This window comes from Colossoma macropomum, unplaced genomic scaffold (genome assembly GCF_904425465.1).
Source record: "Colossoma macropomum unplaced genomic scaffold, Colossoma_macropomum, whole genome shotgun sequence".
NCBI classification, from domain to species: Eukaryota; Metazoa; Chordata; class Actinopteri; order Characiformes; family Serrasalmidae; genus Colossoma; species Colossoma macropomum.
The window spans coordinates 825,380-848,907 of NW_023494794.1; the positions used below are offsets into that span (position 1 = coordinate 825,380).

Consider the following 23,528-nt stretch of genomic DNA (forward strand, 5'->3'; position numbering starts at 1 on the left):
TAGTGTGTCCAAGCAGGTTCAGGGTTCTGTAATATGTGTGTGTGTTTCTCACCATTGATGACCTCTTGTCTCTTGATCTCGTGTGGGGGCAGCAGTGCAAGGATGTCTCTGCTGACGAGCGTCTGCCAGTGAGGAGGGTCTTGCTCCGGCTCCACCTCAGCCCCCTGATCATCCTCACTCTGCACTTCCCCTGAGCTCAGAGGCTCCATCCTACAACACACACACAGCAATTACTATATAAAGCAAGCATGTATAAACAAATAGAAAAAAAATGTCTGGGGACACCTAGGTTTTTAAAACCTTTTACTATAAATAAAAAACAACATTTGTATGACATATTGGTTTGTAATTAAAAAAATTAAAAGATTATCAAGGTTTATTATGAGGAAAACGCCATCATTGCATAGGTGTAAATATTTGTGACTATTTTGGAAATAATCACAAACCCATAACATTTTATACCCTTTTGTGATGTCAGCACTCATCAAGGTCATTTTTAGGCAAACAGCATCATTGTTTAGGAAGACACTTTGAGGAACATGAAGCTGAGCGGTAGGGGTGGGAATCTCTAGGCACCTCACGATTCAATTACGATTCAGAGGCCTGCGATGCGATTATAAAACGATTATCGATGCATCTTTTTTTTTCTATATAGGATTTCTATTTTCTTACTGTGTCAGGACTTGGTACTTTTAAAGCAAAGTATTTGTAATGATCAATAATGCATTTACTTCCAATATCTTTTATTAATAAATCAAATGGAAGTGATGTGGCAAGTGAACTAGAAGGCTCTCATTCACTGCTATTGCTTGCTATCGCTCATCTGCGATAAAATGCGTAGTTACGGTGAAATGGGATCCAGTGGTAATGGATGTCCATGCAGCACATCATAGCCGTCCTGCCCGTTTTCGTTAGTGATTTTATAACTTAGGTTTTGGTCTCGTTGTAGAGAGCGGGGGGATCGCTGTGTCAGTAAAATATCTTCGGGACGTGTACAACATAGCGCGAAAGCCCTGTTTCACAACGACCATTCTCTCTGCGTTCTCCGACTGCAGGTCACCTAGCAATGATGCGTTATTCGCCTTCATAAGTGCTGCTGTTGGTTTACTAGCAAGCTAAATCTGCAACGAGAGACTATCAAACACTAAAAAGTTGCGAAGATGAAGTAACTTCTCTTTCAAATTTTCCCATTCCACCTTAAATGGTGCCGCTTTTACATTCGGCACCTCAGTCAGAATTTAAAAATTCGAACAAGAAGCTGGAGCGACTTAAAGAAAAGACTTCAGCCTCGTAAAACAGCCGAACTTTGAGAGACATTTTACAAGAAACTGATCTACTTTAGAGGAAAAGTTTTCTGGTGGAGAAAAAGTGGCTATAGCTAAAGCTTAAAGCAGAGCAAAGTAAATCCACGTTTTCGTTTATATTTTAACCTAACTTTTAGCAGGACATTAGCACATCCTGAGACATACTGGACATAAATGTTGTGGCTGCCAAGGTGGTTTGATTTTTGCTGAAAGGACAACATGTCTCTTCTTAACATTTGGGTTGTGACTCCTGACCTAAACTGGCTTTTAATGCAGAGGGAGCCGGTTGGATTTCTCAATCATCCCTGTGTGTTTTTGTTACGTGCACCTCACAGACTGTCCGGGCGCTGCACTTCCGCACTTCCAGGTTCCGCCTTTTGCGTTCCATCAACATTACGGTATAAATTAAATATTTAGAAAATCGATTTTTGACATTTGTGAATCAGAATTGTTCACGTCCGCATCGCGATGCATCTAAGAATCAATTTTTTCCCAAACCCCTACTGAGCGGTAAAGCAAAATATATCCAATCTATTAGCAAAAAGTTATTTTCACCACATACTTAATTGAATAGAAAAATGACAACTTTTAAGAGGCAGTATATCTACAAAATTAATACCTACATATTATTCTGTATTCTCCAGTTTACCCTTACATATACACTGAACACATACAATCCCTTTTACAGTTTAACTAAATTAACTCAAAACTACAAGGGCTACCATTAATGTAACTTCGTTAGCAGCAGTCTAAGTGCTAACTAACCCTATCCTCTCCTGTCTTCCCAAGACAGACACTCACCTCCTCAGTGGCCTGGGCGTGCCTTCTTCCTGATTCCTGTGAAAAAGACAAGCACAGCTGTATTAACCTTTAAACCTCCCACTGAAACCCCTTTAAACCCAACTGCCACTATCCTCCACTCCTCCTTTCAAGCACACATCATATGGCAGAGCTGCATCCACTCAGGCTCTCTGAAAGTGTCCTACTGTCCCAGCGAGAGCTCTGAGAGAGAGATGGGCCAGAGAACAAAGGCTTGATTTAGGCTGGAGTGTGTATCTCTCCAGCGTGGATACTGAAAGAACAGAAATAGCTGTGAGGCCTGCAGTCACGGCTGCAGAAGGATTCCCTGACTGCGAGACCTGAAACGAACATCTGCTAGAGACGCTAGTTGCTATGTTCGACTGCATAGTGTAATATACAGTTTCCAACTAGTGTTCAGCATCTGTCTGAAAATGGTCTGGGTCAGATGGGGACTGTTCTTGTTCTCTCCATAGCAACAGCTGGAATGACTGTCATTTGGCTTCTAAAAGAAATGAGTAAGACATAAGGCAACCAACAGACTGAAACTGATACCTTTATGTGACAGAAACTAACTACTGTCCTACACTAATGTCGTACTATACTGTCACAAATGGGTATTTTATAAATGTCTGGATATCCCAAAAAAACCAAAAACCTGCTCATTTAAAAAAAAATCAGTAAGTTATAAGACTACTTTAGCTTAGAAAATCAGAAGCTTATAAAGTGGCCAGGGTGGTTCTAAATGGCTTTCACCCGCCGATGTGAGCTTTAAAATGGACTATTTTACAGCCTTTATCCCACTGAATTAAACAGGCTTTTTTTTACTGTGCCTTTGAGACTGATTTATATATATGAACTCTGTTCTGATTAGCTGCCCTGTATTGTGCAGTCTGTGCTGAAACACTCCTTATAACTTCAGGATGAATGGGTGGGGCCAAACTGCTGTAAGCTAAATAGGTGAATGTACAAAAATACATTGCTTCTCACAGAAACACTGAATTCAAAACGGTCTGCTTTTTTGCAGCTTAATTTCCAAATAAGGACTGTATGGACCGTAGAGTGAACAATACGTTTTGAAACTTTAACAATGTTTACATATTACATCAAACTTTTTATTTCAAAAAAGCACAGAAACTCCAGGTTATATGGGCCCTTTAATGTTTTTAAAAGAAATTCTATTATTATAGCAATCAATCTTATAACAGCATCTGCACAGTGTTTCCATCTCAAGCTCTCATGTTTGAACTAGTTGCTTTTTATAAATCCACTTGGCATGGTTGTATCTGAGTCTGTCTCAGACAACTTCTATTGCACCAGATGTGTGCACAACTAAGCTGTTGAAAGTTGCAGATCATCATCTTAACATGAAAATAACATTGCTGGTCAAAACTGTTCACATTGTGACAATCACGCTGTCTAATTACCCAAGCCTACTTTACTGAAAGGCACACTGATGGTGAAAGGCTTGCCTACCGGTCTATTTCAGGCTCCTCCTCCTGCTGGTGGTCCTGATTGCAGGAGCTGAAGTCAAAGTGTGTTCCTGAGGATGAGGAGTCCTGACCTTCACCTGACAAAGCACCCTCTCCGACTCTCGGTAATGCTGAGAAGGGAGCTCCACCTGAGAGAAAGATAAAGAGAGAGAGAAAGAGAAATGCATGAGTGCAAAAGTGAATCCAGATACACTTAACCAGTGTTTTGTCATGAACTGCGTTATGTACTGTGAGAGTACTTGGGCAAATTTCTCTAATGTCAAAACATATTTGCCTAACAAGCGAATCTGAAAAAGTGAATCTTATGAAAATGGTTTCCTCTCCCTTCAATAAAAATAAAGCATAAAGGTGTTGTGTCTGCATAAAAATAACCTCCAAGATGATTTACTGATAGACAGCTAGAACAATTATAATCAAATTATGCACTGATAATGGCTGAAGCACAAAGAATCCTTTCCTGAAATGCAAGGAGACAGTAAATGTTCCCATTCAGTGGAAGAACTGAAGGTAAATAGGCCAATTACTCTGCTAAACAGGCCGATCATCCACAGCCCTAAGAAAAAAGCCATTTTTATCTGACCTCTCTGGGTAAAAATGCTGCTCTCCCACCAGTTTTTGCCTCTTATATTCTAATGAACGCAGTTACACAAACTCAAACTGATCCTAGAACAGCACTCTGACGACTATGGTCTATAAATGTAGACTGAGGACAGAACATCTACAGCCATGTTTTTGATGAAAACAAAGCAAAGACAAACAAATACAAACAAACAGGGCTTACTACACAGAGCCTGATAAATAAAAGGAAGCATGGAGGTAAAAGATGAGAATGCAAAAAAGGTGAAGAGAAAAAAAGAGAGGGAGAGAAAGAAAGAGGACAAAGTGAAGGAGAGGAGAGAGAGAGAGAGAAAGAGAAAGAGAGAGAGAGAGAGAGAGAGAGAGAGAGAGAGAGAGAGAGAGAGAGAGAGATAGAAAGAGAGAGAGAAAGGAAACAAGAGGGAGAGACTGAGGAAGAGAGAGAGAAGGGGAGAGAGAGTGAGAGCTTAAGAAAGAGAGAAGACAGGGATGCAGAAAGAGCGAAAGAATGAGACAGAGAGAAAGAGTGCAAGGAAGAGGAGAGAGAGAGAAAGAGAGCGAAAGAGAAACCACAGAGAGATGAAAAGACAGATAAACTCAGACGTACTAACTGGGGAGGAATAACTGAGGGTTGAACGAAGAGTGAACCATAAGTACAGTAGAGGATGAATGTGAATGAGCTTGTCTAACCTGACTCGGTGTCTCTGAGGCTGGTGTCTGAGCCCTGTGTGGCAGGGGCGCTGTGGGGAGGAGAGCTGATGAAGGCTGAACTGCTGTCCGGCCCGTCGCTGGACTGACTGCCCCGTGCTCGAGCGGTCAAGGAGTCAACCTGCTCCGGCAAACCCAGAGACGGCTGAGATGGCTGCTTCACCGGCCGAGGCTTAGCCTGCTCCAGTGCTTTACTAACTGTACACACAGAGAGAGAGAGAGAGAGAGAGAGAGAGAGAGAGAGAGAGAGAGAGAGAGAGAGAGAGAGAGAGAGCGCTGTTATCCCTACTTCAGGTCAGTTCATAAAAATTTCATAAGTAAATACGGCAGTCTTTGACAGTCAGACGAAGAGATGCAGTCCTTTTAAAGAGGAAGGCCATAACATTATAAGCGGAGGGAACTTTTTACATAGAAAGCTGAATTACCATTTTTCTTTGAAAAAACTGCAAAACTAAATCAACTAACAAAATGCACTAAACTCAGAAAACTTATTTTTCCACCAGCACTCCACCCTCTGTCTTGCTTTCATAAGGCCCTTAAACTGACTGGTGGGCTGATAAAGCATTTCTCTCGGGGGGGGATTAATTGATTAATTGTATAACGACAGTTAAACAGTTACGAGCAATTGTTCGACCACTGCTATCAAGCAGTATGTTTTGGAACCGTATGCATGAGGAACTACATCAATGTACCATGTTAAAAGCGACCACTGCATTAAGACAAAGAACTATTTCATCAGGGTTCTCAGAGAGACAGTGTGAGGCATCATTGGGAGGGTAAGGAAAATGTAATATCATAATACTTTATATTATAATACATAATACTAAAGTTTTTTACACTACAACATGTCACAATATTTATTTTTTCTGACATTTGAAGTAAACTTAGCCAATCCTATCCTTGTTCATGGCATTTATGCCTACTTCATTTACATGTTTAAGCCTGGCCCCACCTATCAGTGCTATGTTCCATGGCCCATACAAGAAAACCTAATATCTTGGTCCATTAACACAGAATTTAGCTTATATATTAGCTCATAAAAGTGCGTATAGTTAATACATTTTCCAAAATAGGCTCAGCGACTAATGATGCTTGGTTTGCCGTCAAAATTTGCATCCCTACACTGGAGCCACATTTTGACTGTTTTGGATCCTCTTCCCATAGAATTACATGTAAAGTATGTGCCAAACCTTAGAGGAAAAAAAAACAAAACACATGCCAGCAGTTGAGGAAAACAAAGGTTGTGACTGAAAAGTTTTTCAATATATGCTTTTAACAATGGTTTAAAAGAAAGAAGACTGTCAAATTATCATTTTGGCAAACAAAGTATTAAAGACCAGGTTTATTACGAGAAAAACTATATCACATATAGCGACATCTATGTCAGTATTTGTGACAGAGCTATCCCAGGAATAAGGGCAAAGCCAACTAATGTAATCCCCCTCTTGGGATGTCAGCACTCATCAACGTTATTATTTAGGCAAACCTGCTCTTCATACCAAGAAAGACAAATACAAAGCTGAGCTCTGAAGCAAAATATACCCGAAGTTTTAGCAAACGGCTGTTTTATGTTAACAAAAGCTTTGCATGTACTTTTTCTTATATGAAAAGTAACAGTTAAATCCAAAACTTGGCCAAAGTGTCACCAAATTTTTAACTGTTAGTCACGTGCTTAGGTAAATGCTAGCTTCTCAGGCCTGGTAACAATGTCTGATCAGTCTGAACTGCATCTCAGTCTCTCGTTCAAAAAAAAAAAAGGATATGACACAGTGGTCAGATCTAACAATGTAGTGTCTATGGGAGCAAACAGGAAGCCGCTCCTGAAAGCTCCAGACAGGCACTTCCTAAAGACACCCATTATGTCCTGCTGATACAACACTGGCCTCAGGCCTGCCAACATTACAGTGAAATCAGCCATAGATTTATCAAAACTACAACAAAACTGAGCTCAGCGCTGCCGTTACCTTCAGAACCACAAACTTACAATCTATATCAGCTCTCTGCATCTCATTCTGTCATCCGTTCAGTCCAAAACAATAGTCTGTCGCTCTTTAGGGACTTCTAGAGCTCTAAAAGCTTTATAGACTTAAACTAAAATTAGGTTTTCACCTTAAAGGGGACAGATCCTGCATTTTTTTCTGTATTTTTTTTTCCCCCCTGAGGTCAACATAAGACATTTGTGTAGGTTTACGCACAAAATACGCACACAATCACAATCCATTTTTACATTACTATTTTCTAATCTCTTTTTCCCTTAGAGCTATAGTGTCCATTGTTGATGCTGTGCCTTTTAAGAACAATATATGTAAATAACCTCTGCTCTGATTTGGTTATCCTCTATTGTACCCGATTCAAAATGCAGTCCTTGCTGAAACACACCTTTAACTTTAACAATATTTACAAACCATGTTAAACTTAATAAAAAAAAAAAGAGGAACATCTGTTCTTCCATAACATTGTTTTTCCATCAACAAAAACATTTTATTCTGTTTGAAATGCTTACCTGGGGTAGGATCGATTTTGGTGTACCGTTGGCCGAGAATGCTGGGAAAGCGAGGCCTTTTCACTTTCTCCTCTGCCCCGCCGTCTTTCTCCGGTTTTATGGTCTTCTGCTCAAACCAAACCGCAAAATATCAGAAAAATGAGCATCAAAGTCAGTAGCACAAACAAGAAACAAGAAAACTATAGCACAAACTAGAAAGTGTTGGAAGCTTTGGGTTTTTACCTTGATTTTGGGGAATAAGTTCATGCGTTTAGGTTTGTGCTCAAGACCCCTAGATTCCTTCACCTTCACCCCAAGGTGCTTCATATAGGACAAGATGACATACTGCATGGTGTTACTAAAAAAACAAAGCAAGAGTGAAGGAGAGAGAGTCCATTATATGAAATACACAGCAACAGTATTTTATGAGAGCTGCAGGAGGTCATATTGAATACTATCATGAGGACAATATACTCAAGTTAAACATGAAATAGTAAATGCTTTATATAATCCTGACCAATGCAAATAGACATTTGGCCAATAGTCAGTGCGATATTATCCACTGTAACGTCTTTGCTTGGTACTTTCCATACCGCATATTCAAAAATACATTTGTGTCTAAGTTTACGCTAGGATTTAAAACAGCATGAATCAACTGATTCATCTGCAGCATCAATCAGAAGGCAGTGATTTTTTGTTTTAAATGCTATACTAATATAAAATTCATTATAATAATATTCTATAAAGTACACACTTATTTCTGGCCTATATAAATTTCCTGGCTACTTTTACTTACTTCTAGTTACTTTTGTGCTGAGATTTCATGATTCAAAGCTTTCTATTTTTCAAGGTTTTTATTCTGGTTAGCTATTAGTAGCTATATATTAGGATTTGCAGGAAGAAAAAATTGGGAAAAAGGTGTTTTCTAAAGTCATTCAGCTAAATCACTGTTCTTTCATCCAGCAGGGGGGGCAAGGAACAGATTCCTCTCCATGGCTGTTGTTTTCCCAGCATGTTAAAACCATGGTGACAGTGGCTGCCACGGAAGTTAAAGCTGTTTTCACACTCAGATGAGCCAATGAAGGCCCACGATTGCACAGTGGCCTGGCCACAGCCTGTGCAAGAGCACAAAATATTACCCACAACCTTCTGTTGTGAGCAGCAAGGGTCCTGTCGCCTCTCTACCATCTGCCACACACACACACACACACACACACACACACACACACACACACACACACACACACACACACACACAGCCCTCCAGCATGCCCACCATATGGGACACACACAGATCATATGCTGCACTAGCTATAGAAAACTCAATACAGTGTGATGCACTGCTTCTTGTAGAAATCAATAGACAGTTAAATCCACACTGTCTAAAAGGAACTGTATTTAATCAGGACTAAGAGTCGTCTCCAAATCCATTTACTGTCCACAAACAATCTGCACTGTTAAAATGCCTGTTAAATTGTTCTTATTGGTTTGTAAGTGTGAAAAATGCAGCTTTTTTTTTTAACCTAATCTGAAGAGCTACTGTTTTTGAGTCAACATTTCAAAAATTATTGTCTGTGGTAAGTGAACACAAAAGTCAGAAATCACCCTTTTAACAGCCATGCAAGTTATTCATTTTTATGCCTCAGGAAAAATCAGAAAACATATTTAACAGAAAATGAGACAAAACCTCAACAACAAAATATGAGGTCAAATTTGACAGCTAGACATCTTTTGATAAATCCTGTTGTTTCACTTATTTTCTATTGACTTTCTCCTTTTTTATCCATTTGGATAATCTTCTATCTAATCCCCACAGAAGTTTCTCCTGTAAAATGAATCACTTCTACTTAATGGTCATTTTGACTGGAAATTCAACAAATGAAGCATGCTCTCAGATTTTTCAGTGCTGTATTCTACAGATGCAGCAGATAAAGATTAGGTTGAACAATGCTGGAGTATTCCTTTAACAGTATTTATTACGACTGACTATGTGAAGAGTTAATATGTGGCTGATGTAATGTGAAAAGTAAGTGGGTATGAAAATTCCCCTTACCACTTCTCCTCCTCTGTGGCCGGCGACGTCATTCTGGGAAAACACACACACACACACACACACACACACACACACACACGTCACCACTCATCAGAAAACACATGTAAACGTTTCTCTGTTTTACTTCTTGTTTTCATACTGTAATGGCTTTTCAGCGTAATGCCTAACAACGCATATATATAGCCTACCCATCCTACATCACTGCACATTTCTGCTTTTCAAAGATCATTTGGTTTGGACTGTTCTCTAGAATGTTTGCCACTGTCTAGTTATGCATTTACACATAACTAAATAATTAATTATCAAAATATGTAATTATTTATATTGAATTTACATTCTGTATCAGCAGATTCAAGTCTGCTTTTTGGGTTTCAGTTTGTTCTATTGCCAAAAAACAATAAAAATATGGCAAAAATGTAAAGGACTTTATTTCTTTCCCACAAAAAATAGAGACTGTATGCACAAGTAGGTTCACCAAATTCTTGTAAACTTGGGGCAAGTTTCTAATCTGTTTCTTTAACAAAATTTTAAGCAAAATATTTTCAATGTATGAGCAATATCATCAAATTACAATATCTGTGAATTATAAGGGTGGCTTTTCATGGTGAAACTTGCACGTATGTTTACATGAAGCTAAATTTCACTTGTGATGCATAATGTAAGGCTTCTGCAATTCACTTGAAGCTCATCTGAAGCTCAACCACAATAGTTGCAACTAGCTGTACTCTGTGGAAGAACTTTGCTAATACTGTAATTCCTGATCACATTAGATGACACTGATTCAGCCAATGATTTAAATTACTACATCATGGGCTCGAAAACAGAGGATGGTCTCCTGCAATAATGGTGCTGCTTTTAACCAGTAGGCATTATTAGCTAGTTAGTTAGCCTCACTGCTATTTAAATGGCTGCTTTTGCCAGTTTTTGTTCTGCTCTGTTAGTCTGCTGTATCATGGTCTAAGTAGCTAGGTCAGTAATTGACTGCTTGCAACATAAAATTCAAAAGCAGGCAACATAACAGATCACAGATTATTTTATAGCCAGTACCATACAATACATAAAAACAAAACTAGCTTCCACTCCTGTTAATTAGTGGAATCACCAACCGTGTTGCATGTGACTGATTATTTTTGAACTGCTAAGTTAAAAAATTATGTGTCATACAGTTCACAAACTGCAAGTAGTTGTGTTCACTATGTAAAGCCAACCTATGAGCTAAAAGGGTCAGGCCATTCTGATGAGACCCAAAATCTGACTGAAGCAGTAAAGCATAACTCGAAACATGTTTTGCTTCTCTTGCTAGCTAAATACTACCCAGTCTTCAATAATCTTTTGTAGATCCCTCATTGCTCATGTCAGGGCAAATGACATGTACAAAAGCAGTTTCAGTAGCAGTAACACAGAACAATGAACAAAATTTCAGAAGTTGTCAGGCTACTTCTACAGCCAAGATCAGGGCGAAGCCTCATCATCATGCTTAGAATCCTACAAGTCAAGCACCAATGAGAAGCTGCTGTATTTTATGTGACTGAGATGTTATCAGGCCCCTGAAAGAACCAGTGTCAAAAACTAGAGCACCATCTTAATCCATGCTTAATCTTTCCTGTTCAACATGTTTTTCCCCTACACACATTGCACGCAAGTGCGCGGTGACCTCAGAAAGGCCTCGAGACATGCAGAGTAAGCAGTGTATTTTCAGAGCAAAAACCCCTGACTAATAATTAATATACATCTCTGAATATTACATTTGTAGTTTTTAATATTTACTTAACTAAGAATCAGTATACATGAAGGCAGAGTCATTGAAAGCAACAGTTCAGCCAAAAATCTAATTCATAATATTTTCCTAATAGCCCCAAAGGTAATCAATAGGGATATGAATCTTTGAGCTTTGAGTCAACTTGATGCATGATTCACTGGTTTATGATTTAGTAGTGTTTATTACAACAAAGGTGATTCTAAAGGAATACACTCTAAATTGCCTGAACACAGACTATACTTAACGACATAACGAAGTAATATAAATGTCAACTAAATTCTTATTGGGACAGGATTAAATTTACACTGGGTCCTTGAGTGATTTCCTTTTTTAAAGGTGCTCTCCTCTGATTTTACTGCCATCCAGATCGGCCATGTCTGTTTTTGTCCATTTTCACCTGAGAAAATTACAGACTGAATTACCTACTGTTTTTCACTTCAGTGATTTTTCTAAGGAGATGTCGCATCGCATTGGGGGGGGTGGGTTTGAGTGTTACTGCTCGTAGTTAGTATTTTAGTACGTGTCTATATTAAACATTTCCCCAATCATGAAGTGTTACTTGGTCGACGTCTCCACCCTTCCTACACTGGGAGAAACAAAAGGCCTGTTGCACAGATTATAATAGCAGCCACATGTGTAAACACTTGATTATTTTACTGCCGTCTAGATGCGAGAGTCCGATCACTGAAGAGATTTTTTTATGAAGACAGTTCATAGTTTGGGCTGTTGGGATGTAGATGTCAAGAAAAAAGGCTTATATATGATATTGTGTAGGACTTGTTTAGTTTTCATGTGACTTCCAAGTTCACTACAGCCTGCGTACCATGCATTACTCCAAATAAAGAGCTTTGTTCGGCTCTCTGCAGCTCCTGCTTCACTCTTCACCATCATCTCTACAACATCTAAGCAAAAACCTCATGACTGACAGGTCAAAAAAAAAAAAAAGTATCTGACTAGCATGTCTGAACAGCAGCACTTTCAGCCGACTTCATTACCCTCTATGTATGCCAGCATTATATAATTTTTAAGCTACCTACACTACAGAGCATGCACATACAGAATGCTGGCTTGTCAAAGCCTGATAATATTCAATTAAAACTAAAACAGAGAGCTGCTTGTTGGTCTATATGCACTGTCTGAGAGGTTGTTTGTTTCCTGTGTGATTCGCACCCACAATTTGTTTGTTAACACTGTCTGAGCCACTAGCACACTGTGAGGCTGAAAAGAATGTATTTACTTGTATTTGCTATCATGCATAATCATTTAAACCAGTTTGTTTTGTTAATAAATCATGATGTGTTCAATTTGTGCACTTGCATCGGAAGGAATTATAAACAATTCACTGAAAAAATGAATGATTATACCACTAGTAGTTGATCACACAAGGCATCTTTATCCAAAAGTTTAGTTCTTTAGTTTTAAACTGTAGCTACAAGGCTAACATACCTAAGAAGTAATGTAAACTTATGTACACTAATTAGCTACATGCTAAACTACATGGCTAAACTGTCACACACACTGCTGTAAACCAATTAACATCAAGCACAGATTTAGATTTGCTTATATAGTGTTTGACAATGTATGATATACTGTCATCTAAAAATGGACAAAAGTAGGTCACATATCTAAAAAGAGCTGCAGTAGTCATCTTGAAGTCTGAATTTTGCCTGGGGTGTCAGAAGAGTGTCAGAAGCCACATATTCAAGGCTAGTTGAGATTACTTAACAACTTAACTGCCATGATTTAGATATGCAATTCATAGATGCTAATTAGTAAGGTATAAGCTTTCATTACTAGCTACATTAGCCTTGCAGATCCAGTGCAAATCTAAAGAAGCAAACTTCAGACATAAAATGTATCTTGTTTGAGCAACTACATCTGCGGATAAGTGGAAAAACAGTGTAAATAAGATTTTCTGTCAAACCATCGCTTTAAAAACAAGGAATACTTTTGTGCACAAGTGTGTCTATTTTTTATGTGTATACTCACAGGACTTCCTCAATCTTTAAGATGATTTGCTCCGCGCACGATCGTTCTCTCTCCAGAGCCACGCGGTCGCGTACTCTCTCAGTGTCCAGCCGGGTCAGCTCTGCTTCGGCCAGGGTCAGGCCCATACTGCGCTTTTGCCTGGAGGAACACAAGTGTTACATATAGGCACTTAATAAATACATAATACACATGGGACACATATCATTGCAGAGACTTACTTATTTACACATGGAGTCGTAAGCAAAAGTTTGGCCGCCCCTGGTCAAATGACATGCTTTGTTGATTTACTAAGTGAAAATAACAGATCCTCTACACGGAGTTCCAAATTATTACGCAAGTGATATATCAGTAGTATTTCAGTAAAATGAGAATTTAGGTTTTAGTTTTTGACATGAAGACAACTGATTTTTCATGAAAACTGAAAAGAAATCATCGAACTGTTAAAAGATATGTGAGCGATTCAGAGCACAGGCGAATACGGCCAGATAAGCGCGTATTAAGGAATGTTTGTCAGACAAATTAATGATATTAAAAGGGTCAGCTATAAAAACACCACTTTTGAACAGCAAACAGGTACTTGAAGCTGCTGGTACCTGTGAAATCTCAACAACCTCTCAATGCAGAATCCTCCACAGGCTGGCAGTTGCACATAAAACTGTATTCCAGCCACCAGCAAAGCTCACAAAGAGAAACTTTGCAGTGGGCTCAGAAATACATGAAGACTAATTTTCAAACAGTTTCATTCACTGATGAATGTCGTGCTACACTGGATGGTCCAGATGGATGGAGTTCTGAATGGTTGGTGAATGGCCACCCAGTTCCAACAAGACTGTGACGTAGGAAAGTGTTGGAAGTGAGACGGTAGGTCCCTTTAGGGTCCTTGAGGGTGTTAAAATGGCCACTAAAAAGATCTGTAGGGGGTCGGCATCAATATACCTCAAAACAGCAGCTCTAGGCAAAACTGGCATCCTCAAATGAACTACAAGTTCAATGGATGATCAAAAGACCAAAGGGTATTCAAACAGGTGCATAAGCCTGTATGACTGATCTCATATCCTGAGAAAGTATAAAAAGGAGGTGTTTGTATTACCTGAAGTCCTCCAGGTGTTTCTGAATGTCAAGAAGAAGTGTCTCCTGTAACTGCTGCACATACTGTTTTTGAATCTCTTCTGGGATCAGTTCAGGCCTCCTCCGATCTACACATGCATGCGCACACACATACAGGCATGCGCGCACACACACGCGCACACGTGCACACACACACACACACACACACACACACACACACACTCCTTTGTGATGATTCATAACACATACAACATTGAAAAAGCCACTAGACTAATTTTTAAATGTTGATCAAAGATTACGCATAAGAAGCACACTGAGTGGCAAAAAGACTAACACACAATTATAAGTTTTACTCCCACAAAAGACACAGTATGCACCACAGACAAATGATTCACACTAGTTCAACCAAAACTTTTGATCTTTTTTTCTCCATGCTGGTTTACATTATCTCAAGCAACTTATCAGGAATGACACAACATGTCCATGAAGCAAAATAAAACAGCGTGAGATTACCCAGATCAGCTGAGATAGAGTCTGGCACTGCTACTTTCAGGTGCTGTGTGAAAACAAAACAAGAGGTGGTTTTAGCCATGACAGATCGTTCTAAATCTGTGTGCGTGTGTGTGTGTGTGTGTGTGTGTGCGTGTGTGTGTGTGTGTGTGTGGGCGTTTGTGTCCGTATGTACATTGTCAATATGTGCCTTCTTTCATTGTCACTGTCCAATTGAGCAATAGAAAATATCAGCAATAACAGCTATTTACTAATACTTTGGTAATATGAGAGAGCAGAGCACAAACTAAAATGGGCTAACATGGATATTTTATGTAGTAAACAGATTCATGTAGAACATGCTTTTGGTCAGTGTCCTGTATTCTCATAGCAACATCATCTGCGAATTTTAACAATTCGCCCTTAAGACTATTTTTGTACTATAAACGTAATTTTTTTTTATGTTTCCTGATTACTGAGTTGTGAGTCACAGAATTCACCTCTATATTATGCACTTTATACAGTAAGTACTGACTGCAATAGAGCACTGTTTTAAACATATAACCTACTTATAGTGAGTTCAAGCTAGGCTAAAGCACAGCCTCAACATGGCAGGGTTAGTTTTACAAGTTTAAGAGGAGAAAAGCCTGTATATTGTAAGTTTTTATGCAAAGACTGATCTAAAACGTACTATAGATGTCACGTAAAAACAAATTTTAATTTTATCTTGCTGATATTTGCTGGTCTACTGTGTCTGACACATCCAAATTGTTATTAAAATCACAGGTTGTAACTCTTTTGCTCCAAAGATGGTTTAAACACCTGAAAGGTTTGTTTACTGTCACAAATATTTACCTGACGTTGTTTTACCTCAAAATAAGACTGATTAGCCTGTAATGTTGAGTTATTGCAAAACAACAAAGAAAGCATGCTTATTTGTATTAATAATATCCTGAAAAAGCTACGTGTCACCAAACCTTTGATGGGCAGTGTATGTGTGTCTATCTCACCGCTGTTCTGTCCATGAAGAAGGTGTGGAGGTCTATGAACAGTCGCCGTGTCTCTTTGGAGTTGCTCTGCTTGTAGAGCTCGACATAGAGGTAGCAAAGCTGCAGCAAAGGGAGAAGAACAGTCAATACAGAATGGATTACATCCATCAGCATAGTTGTTCAAATATATATATATATATATATATATATATACATATATAGATAGATAGATAGATAAATATAGAAACTCATTTTATGATGGTATTCAAATAAAGCAGGTGTAGTTTAAGTCTTCAGGTAGTGTCTGATAAATATTTCAGCATTATTCTTGATTCTAATCTTGCAAAAAACACAGGTGAAAACTGTGACAAATACTATAAAATGTATTCTAGCAAATTTTAAGCATATAGGAGGAAATCTATCAGACTTTGATTATAAATAAATAAAAAATAAAGAAAAGAATCATGTATGATCTGCTAAATTTTAAATAATGTTTTAGACTTGTGTGCTGTACCACTGCTGAGAACATTTGAAAACAAACAGCTGATACTGCTCCTCAACCTAAGTGAAATAACCACATTTAAGCAGAGCTTTACATTAAAATATATCTAACAAAAATATGACATTCATATAGTGTTTCATGAGTTAATGTTCTGTGGGTTAACTAATAAAAAATCTCAATTATGTTTTTAAAGACAAATCCCAAAACCAACGGAATGATCAGGTACAGATTACTGTCAGTTGCACACAATAAAAGGTAAACCTCCTGTATTTTTACTTTTACTTAATATAAACTTTTTTTCATAAAAATAACTATTTAAATTATATACTAAATACCCATCCCTAGTAGGTTTACTCAAGTCTTGCCATCAAGCCTGACATCTGCCTTTGCAATTAATTGGTTCCACTTGAATCACAGAATCCCAGCAAGCAATCTTAATAATGCTGAGACACAGCAGAACAACAATTAAATGTGTCGACTGACTCACACTAGCATAAAGCAGATGTAATAGATGTAGATTCTAGATTAATGCAGATAAAGTTACACAAACAGTCAATATCGATGGCCTGCCATCTGGCAAATGAAAATTTCTTCCCAACAAAAAGTGAAAGGAGAGGGTTAAGCGTCTAAGTGGAAGCTGGTTAGAGGGTTGGTGACTCATACCAGAGGTGCAGGGTCAAACTGAGAGACCACGTGATGCAGGAAGGCTGCGAGGTGAGCGGGCCGAGACTTCAACAGCTCTATGGTTTGAAAACAGCTACACTGGCCATTCATCTGAGAGAGTTAAAGAGAGAGAGAAAAAAAACCAATATGAAAATAGCATGAAAGGCAGAGTCAGAACCATATTTTTAATTTTCTCTGCCGCTGTCAAAAAAGTATGTTTTTGCTGAATCAGTCATTTGGTAAGATGCAAATGGGACAAGAGAACACATTTTAGGGAAATGCCAAACAAATTTTTACAAAGAATCTACATAAGACAGCATGATGCCAAAAGAAGATGGTAATGAAGCCCCATTACCTGCTCCTGCTCAGTGTCAAAGTCATCATCCTCCGCACCAATGATCTGCGCCGGCAGGCGAGAGGAGGGGCTACCTATGCTGCTCTGGGAGTTGGAGTCCTGTTGAAGCAATGGTCCACTCGTTAACACCACCATAAAACTACAGATCAGGAAGCAACGTCTAGATGAAGTGTATACTGGCTTTACTGGTTGCACAGAGGGCCACAATTTGCAAATTATCCCTCTAATACATGGACCACAAAATTCCCATTTAAACCTGGGCCAGAGAACCAATAGCCTCACTGTATAAAATACATATGTAATTTGTACATTTGTACTCTACCTACTGTGTTGCAGGAAAATAGAGATGCTAAATATAACCTATAAGCTGTCAGGTCTACCCACACTTCAGTAATCACAATAAAATTGAACTTCACTCAACTCCTGCTTATTTTAACTGCTTTGATTCTGCACTGATTTGAATTTAATCAACCAGGCTGCTCTTTGCAAACTACCACAGGATTTTAAAGCCTGGAAAGCCGCCTTCTTGTGGTGATTTCCTCTTAAAAGTGAGGCCTTTTATATCTTGTACACGCTGCAAGCACAGTTAACAGTGTGTAACAGTGCGGGCCTACGCATGTTTAATCTTTTATCATGGTTGCACTGTTGCGCTTGCTGACTGAAAAAACAACAATACAGACTAAAAGAGGAGTAAAAACTTGAGGACTTAAGAATGTTATTGTCTTCAATGAAGTTATGTCGTATTTCACTTTGATAAAATGTTAAAATATTTGGTGGGTCTCGGAATATACACTAACTATGGGTCATAGCATGAAAACTTTCGAGGCCCTGCACAAAACTGGTTGAAAGCCATATTACTGCAATGCGGTATTCTAGCACTCACCAGGTCGGGTGTGTCATCAGCATCAGGAGAAGGGCAGGAATTGAGGCTGTCTCTGGGAGTCTTTGGGCTGTGGCATGGAGTCTCTCTTTGGTACGGGCTTTCTGGGACAGGATTCAGGGTGACCTGGGGGTGTGCAACCGCAACAACATGATAAATACAATGCAAACTTGCTCATGATATTGTCACAAAGCCAAAATTTTTCACATTTCCCTGGAAGTTGATCCACAAAGACATGTTTGATGTCCAAAGTTTGTCTTTTTAGTACATTATTACATTAGTACACATAGTTAAGACAGCAGAATTAGCCACCTTGTAGCATGAAGCTTGTCAGTCTTTTTGTCCATTCTTTATATGTAACAGTCTGTCCTATAGTTTCAGAAACCACATAAGTAATATTATTTGAGACTGTTTAAGACAGTTTGAGGCACGTATGTGAAGATTTAGGCGTGCAGTGTGCACAGTGCTAATTGGTGGGGTATATACTTCCATTACTCATCATTAGCCTCGTAGCTCAAGTGCAAATAAAGCAAATTTCTGACATCAAACAGGTCTTGGCTGATCGATGATATTTTGGGTTAGTGGGAAAAACTGTGTAAAGAACTGCTTTAAAGCACAGAAAAAGTATTACAACAAATTTCTTCACACGCCAACTAATTACTAGCCTGTAAAATTACTAATACAGAAAGGATCTTTCTAAACTACAACAGCTAAACAAGAAAACAAAGACTGATGTATTAAGCCTATATACATTATGATACACACCGATCAGGCATAACATTATGACCATCTCCTTGTTTCTATGCTCATTGTTCATTTAATCAGCTCCACTTACTATATAGGTGCACTTTGTAGTTCTACAATTACAGACTGTAGTCCATCTGTTTCTCTGCATACTTTGTTACCCCCTTTTACGCTGTTCATCAGTGGTCAGGAACCCCATGGACCCTCACAGAGCAGGTACTGTTTGGGTGGTGGATCATTCTTAGCACTGCAGTAACACTGACATGGTGGTGGTGTGTTAGTGTGTGTTGCGCTGGTCTGAGTGGATCAGACGCAGCAGTGCTGCTGGAGTGTTTAAACACCTCAGTGTCACTGCTGGACTGAGAATAGTCCACCAACCAAAAATATCCAGCCAACAGCGTCCTGTGACCAATGATGAAGGACTAGAGGACGACCAACACAAACTGTGCAGCAGCAGATGAGCTATCGTCTCTGACTTTCCATCTACAAGGTGGACTGACAAGGTAGGAGTGTCTGATAGAGTGGACAGTGAGCGGACACAGGGTTTTAAAACTCCAGCAGCACTGCTGTGTCTGATCCACTCAGACCAGCACATCACACACTAACACACCACCACCTCGTCATAATGTTATGCCTGATCGGTGTATATAAGTAGTGTTGTAGGAGGCGGGCACTAACTGGTGTTGCTGTATTGTTGCTCCAGGCTGTTTCTGTGGTTGAGTCAGTTTGCCAGGGCAAAGGAGAATCCACATCTCCTAACCCTCCCCCCTCCTCCACTTCATCACCAGGCCTTGGAGAAAGGGAGCCATCCTGTAGAAATACAGACACACAAAACAATAATCAGAAATTACATTAACATGTCACAAAATTTAGAAAGTTTCTAAAGCAAGATGGTTAATGGTGATAAAGCTTTTGTGACAATTTATTCATGACGTATTTATTCAAGTTTAGAGAGACTTTAATCAACAACTGTAATTACAGAGAGAGCGTAATCAACAACAACTACAAGTAGCTGATTTTGGCCCATTGTACTTATTGTTATTTTATCCATTCATTTAACTAAATGTCTGATTTGTTCCTGAGAAGTATGATAAATTAAAGAGCAGCAAACTATTAAAAGCAGCAGCAAAGTGGAACGCTCCAGATCCTCTCAAAACAAAACAAAATGTAGCAGTATGACCGCTAGAAGCTACAATCGCAGAGAAACTGAAACATACAGCCACTGTTACTCTTAATGGATGTCGGTGGTTAAAATTGAAGAAAAAAAAATCTTCTGGGTCAAATTTAAGTAATTGTAGTTAATTGTAATTAATTAAAAAAAATAATGTGGCAAATTGTGATTATTTAATTTAATGGTCTGAAAGCCCTAATGTGCACATACCTGTCCAGACCCAGTGGCCTTGCTGAGTTGGTCTTGGAGTAATGGAATGTGCTTCTTTGCTTCCTGGATTTCCTTCAGTAGTTTAGGCGTAGGGTTCCTGCTGTACTCCTCTTTCATAGCCTACCATTCACACAGACAGAAGCAGATGAAGTTAGGAGATCAGTTAATCTCTGAGCGACTGAGGGACTCTGTGCGAGTGTGTCTAGCTGTTCTCACAAAAAGCGAATGTAAAGGGGATGTGAGAATATGCAAAGATCACACCACATAGATTATGTGTTAACGTGTGTGTGTGTATATAAGTCTTACAGTGAAACAAACTCAACCAAACCACAAAGTGAGTCAGAGGGGGAAAACAGCCTCAGTTTCTCCTTAACTGGCTAGTACTTTCCCACCATTACAATATATGTCTAGTCATTCGCACCATTAAGCTACAGAGGGCTGTAGTGGGATTTAAAATGAGGGTGAAGATGATGAATCAACTACACAGATGTTGGAACGTCAGAATCGATTGTAAGTGATTACAACAGTATTCAATCCTCAAGCCTCACTCATTTTTTGGCCAAAACAAATTCTTTGACAATTATGAAAAGTAAAAATACACATTTATTTATTCGGTGTATTTATAAAAAAGATTGTGAACTGTATCAAAAATACTGAATCAATTCGTACTGGAATTTGAGATTCCAAAACAAATTGCTGCAAATCACTCCACTTTGGGTCAGAACATGGAGTCAAAATGGGGACTCCAAGCACAGAGTGAAGTCAAAACGTAGAGTCGGAACAAAGAGTCAAAGCAGGGACTCTAATGGGACTCTCACGGAGTCAGAGCGGGGAGTCGGAACAGATAGCCAGAACCTAGGGTCTGAACAAGGAGTCTAAACATGGTGCTGAAACAGGGAGTCAGAACAATGAGTTTACACTTGGTCTTGAGAGCTGGTTAGGTTTGATTACTTGGGTCAGCACCATATGACACTAACCTGTAATTCATGCTGCTCCTTGGTCAGCATCTTCTGTAAAATATCCACTTTCTGATTATGAAGTGGACTGTTCTCATCCTGACAGACCAAAAAGAGGAACACAGATTAGTAAAACACAGCTATAGATGGACAGATGTGGAGGATGGGCACATATAGAAGATGACATTACATGTTATATTGTAAAAAGAGCATTAAAGGAATGTATATGATAAAGTGGGGTAAATGAGTGAAAGAGGAAATGACAGAAGTGTCAAAAAGATAGAGAGAAATTATTTCTGTCATTTTATATATAATATTTTCACACGTTTACTGTTTAACGTAACTGCTTTGGCTTGTATTGTGTAACATTCATGGCAATGAAGCACTGCGGAAATAAAATGAGAGAGAAACAGAGTGTGTGAGACACAGTGTGTGCATGTATGTGTGTTCCCTCATACAGGCAGTGGTGATGTGATGCGGTCGGAGGGGCTGGTGGTGGAGGATGATGAGGAGCGTTCTGCAGCGGTGGGTCCGGGAGAGTGAGGGGAGCTCAGAGCCGACAGGAGACCGCCTTCACCCTCGCCCTCCGACAGGGGGATCTGTGGCATCCCCGGGGGGCGACCCAACACTGTCAGAGCCACATACGAGCCCGCTGTGCAAATACACACACACACACACACACACACGCACACACACAATTGCAGTGAGGGAATGCAGCACAACTGTCTGATACATCTCTGCAGAATCATTATTTAGAAAACAAACATAACACTTCTAATTTTGCACAACTTTCCCTTTACATTAAAAGTATGAACTTTAATTAATACAAGTATTAGATTTAAAAGGTTTTTATTTAGGCAGTGAGACCAGTGAGTTCTTCGTATTCATTTTTAGAATAAATATAAATAAATAAATAAATAGTTAAACAAACAAGCAAACAAACAAACAAGTCTATAAAATTAACAATAATACAATGCCTACATCCAGACCGGGTGCATGGAATCTTGCATGCGCTCTTCTAACAAGCTCAAGAAAAACAGGAAATTCTTATTTTTTACTGTGTTTATGTTTATTTATATTTACTGTGGTGCTATAACATGTTTTTACAAGCAAAAACAACCTCACTCCAAAGATAAATGGTTTCAACATTTTGCCTAGGTGCCTAAAACCTCTGCACAATAATGTAAATGAATAAAAAAATGACAAAAGTATGTGGCATAACTAAAAAAAGCAGTCTCCTAGTCTAAATTTTGTCCTGACTTTTGTCCATTTTAACAAATAACAGTGACAGAAACCACACAAGCTAGTCTATTTGAGATAACTAAATGACAATGCAGTTTGCACAAGATTCTCCTCTCATGGACAATACAACACAACACAATAGTACGGACAGATTCCTGTTAATAGTAGTTCGTGGTGAACGTTGTACTCACATTTTATTAACTTCACAACTTCTACATGATTTGAATGTGTTACTAATGTCCCGTTGACCTGTAACAGAAAAAAGGTCTATTTTAAACATGATGCCTTTTTAGACTAGGACTAAAACTGGGAAAACTGCCCAAACTTAGCTGACAGAAATGTTGTTAAGGAAAGTCTAAAAGCTGCATGTCGTTCATCTACTGTATATTACTACCAAGACATATAGTATATAAAAAAAAAGCCATCAGCAAAAAAAATTCTGTTGCAAGTGCAGGGTGTACACAGTGTAGTCTGTTTAAATCAATCTTGGACACACAGTAATACAGCTGTATTTCTACAATCTGCCAGAAGGGTGCAGAGTGTAGCAGTCAGTCAGTAGAAGCAACAGACATCAGGTGAGTCTGTCTGTCCAGGTTTGTCTTCTACACACTTATAGAAAACATAAAAACTTGAAACTTGTGCCTGTAAAACATGTTTATGTAATAATCTCATTATAACTGTCTGCAACAAATCATACACTTAGATTTATCATACAACAGCCTACAAGCGTTGCACCAAAAAAAAATCTTACCTTAATAATTCTATCACCCGTCTGAACACCTGCTCGCATAGCAGCTCCATCTGTCAACATAGAGAGAAAAATGTTACTAATGTAGCCCCACAGAAAATGTAAAATCTGAAAATGTGAAAATCTTTTAAGTGAACAGCAGCACATATATACAGTCAATAGCTCCTGCTCACTCATACTGCTACATTACATCCTGTTTTGAGGAGAACCAGAGTTTTCCACGTTGCTGCTGCATTTGTTAGTTTGCTGCTTGTTGATTTTCCATAGTTCTCCTGCGAGCACTGTCAAGCATGGTCTGCCAAATTTCTGATATCACTGCATCGACATAGTGTTTTTCTTGTAAATGATG

General features: G+C 38.9%; 1 protein-coding gene across 4 annotated transcripts in view; it reads right to left on the reverse strand.

Moving 5' to 3' along the window:
* The window catches only part of arhgef12b (Rho guanine nucleotide exchange factor (GEF) 12b), an 85,474-nt gene that overhangs the window by 13,133 nt on the left and 48,813 nt on the right, over positions 1–23,528 (reverse strand). For all 4 annotated transcript variants that reach the window (XM_036579830.1, XM_036579829.1, XM_036579828.1 and 1 more), the window contains 20 exons: positions 23,183–23,232; positions 22,623–22,680; positions 21,648–21,841; positions 21,211–21,288; positions 20,234–20,353; positions 19,531–19,662; positions 18,112–18,234; positions 17,229–17,327; positions 16,874–16,984; positions 15,730–15,828; positions 14,744–14,786; positions 14,253–14,358; positions 13,163–13,300; positions 9,415–9,447; positions 7,605–7,719; positions 7,383–7,488; positions 4,862–5,077; positions 3,579–3,723; positions 2,106–2,141; positions 53–210 (listed from right to left, as the gene is read on the reverse strand). In XM_036579830.1, the coding sequence (XP_036435723.1) occupies positions 53–210; positions 2,106–2,141; positions 3,579–3,723; positions 4,862–5,077; positions 7,383–7,488; positions 7,605–7,719; positions 9,415–9,447; positions 13,163–13,300; positions 14,253–14,358; positions 14,744–14,786; positions 15,730–15,828; positions 16,874–16,984; positions 17,229–17,327; positions 18,112–18,234; positions 19,531–19,662; positions 20,234–20,353; positions 21,211–21,288; positions 21,648–21,841; positions 22,623–22,680; positions 23,183–23,232 (2,160 nt within the window). The remainder of the gene's footprint in view (positions 1–52; positions 211–2,105; positions 2,142–3,578; positions 3,724–4,861; positions 5,078–7,382; positions 7,489–7,604; positions 7,720–9,414; positions 9,448–13,162; positions 13,301–14,252; positions 14,359–14,743; positions 14,787–15,729; positions 15,829–16,873; positions 16,985–17,228; positions 17,328–18,111; positions 18,235–19,530; positions 19,663–20,233; positions 20,354–21,210; positions 21,289–21,647; positions 21,842–22,622; positions 22,681–23,182; positions 23,233–23,528) is intronic.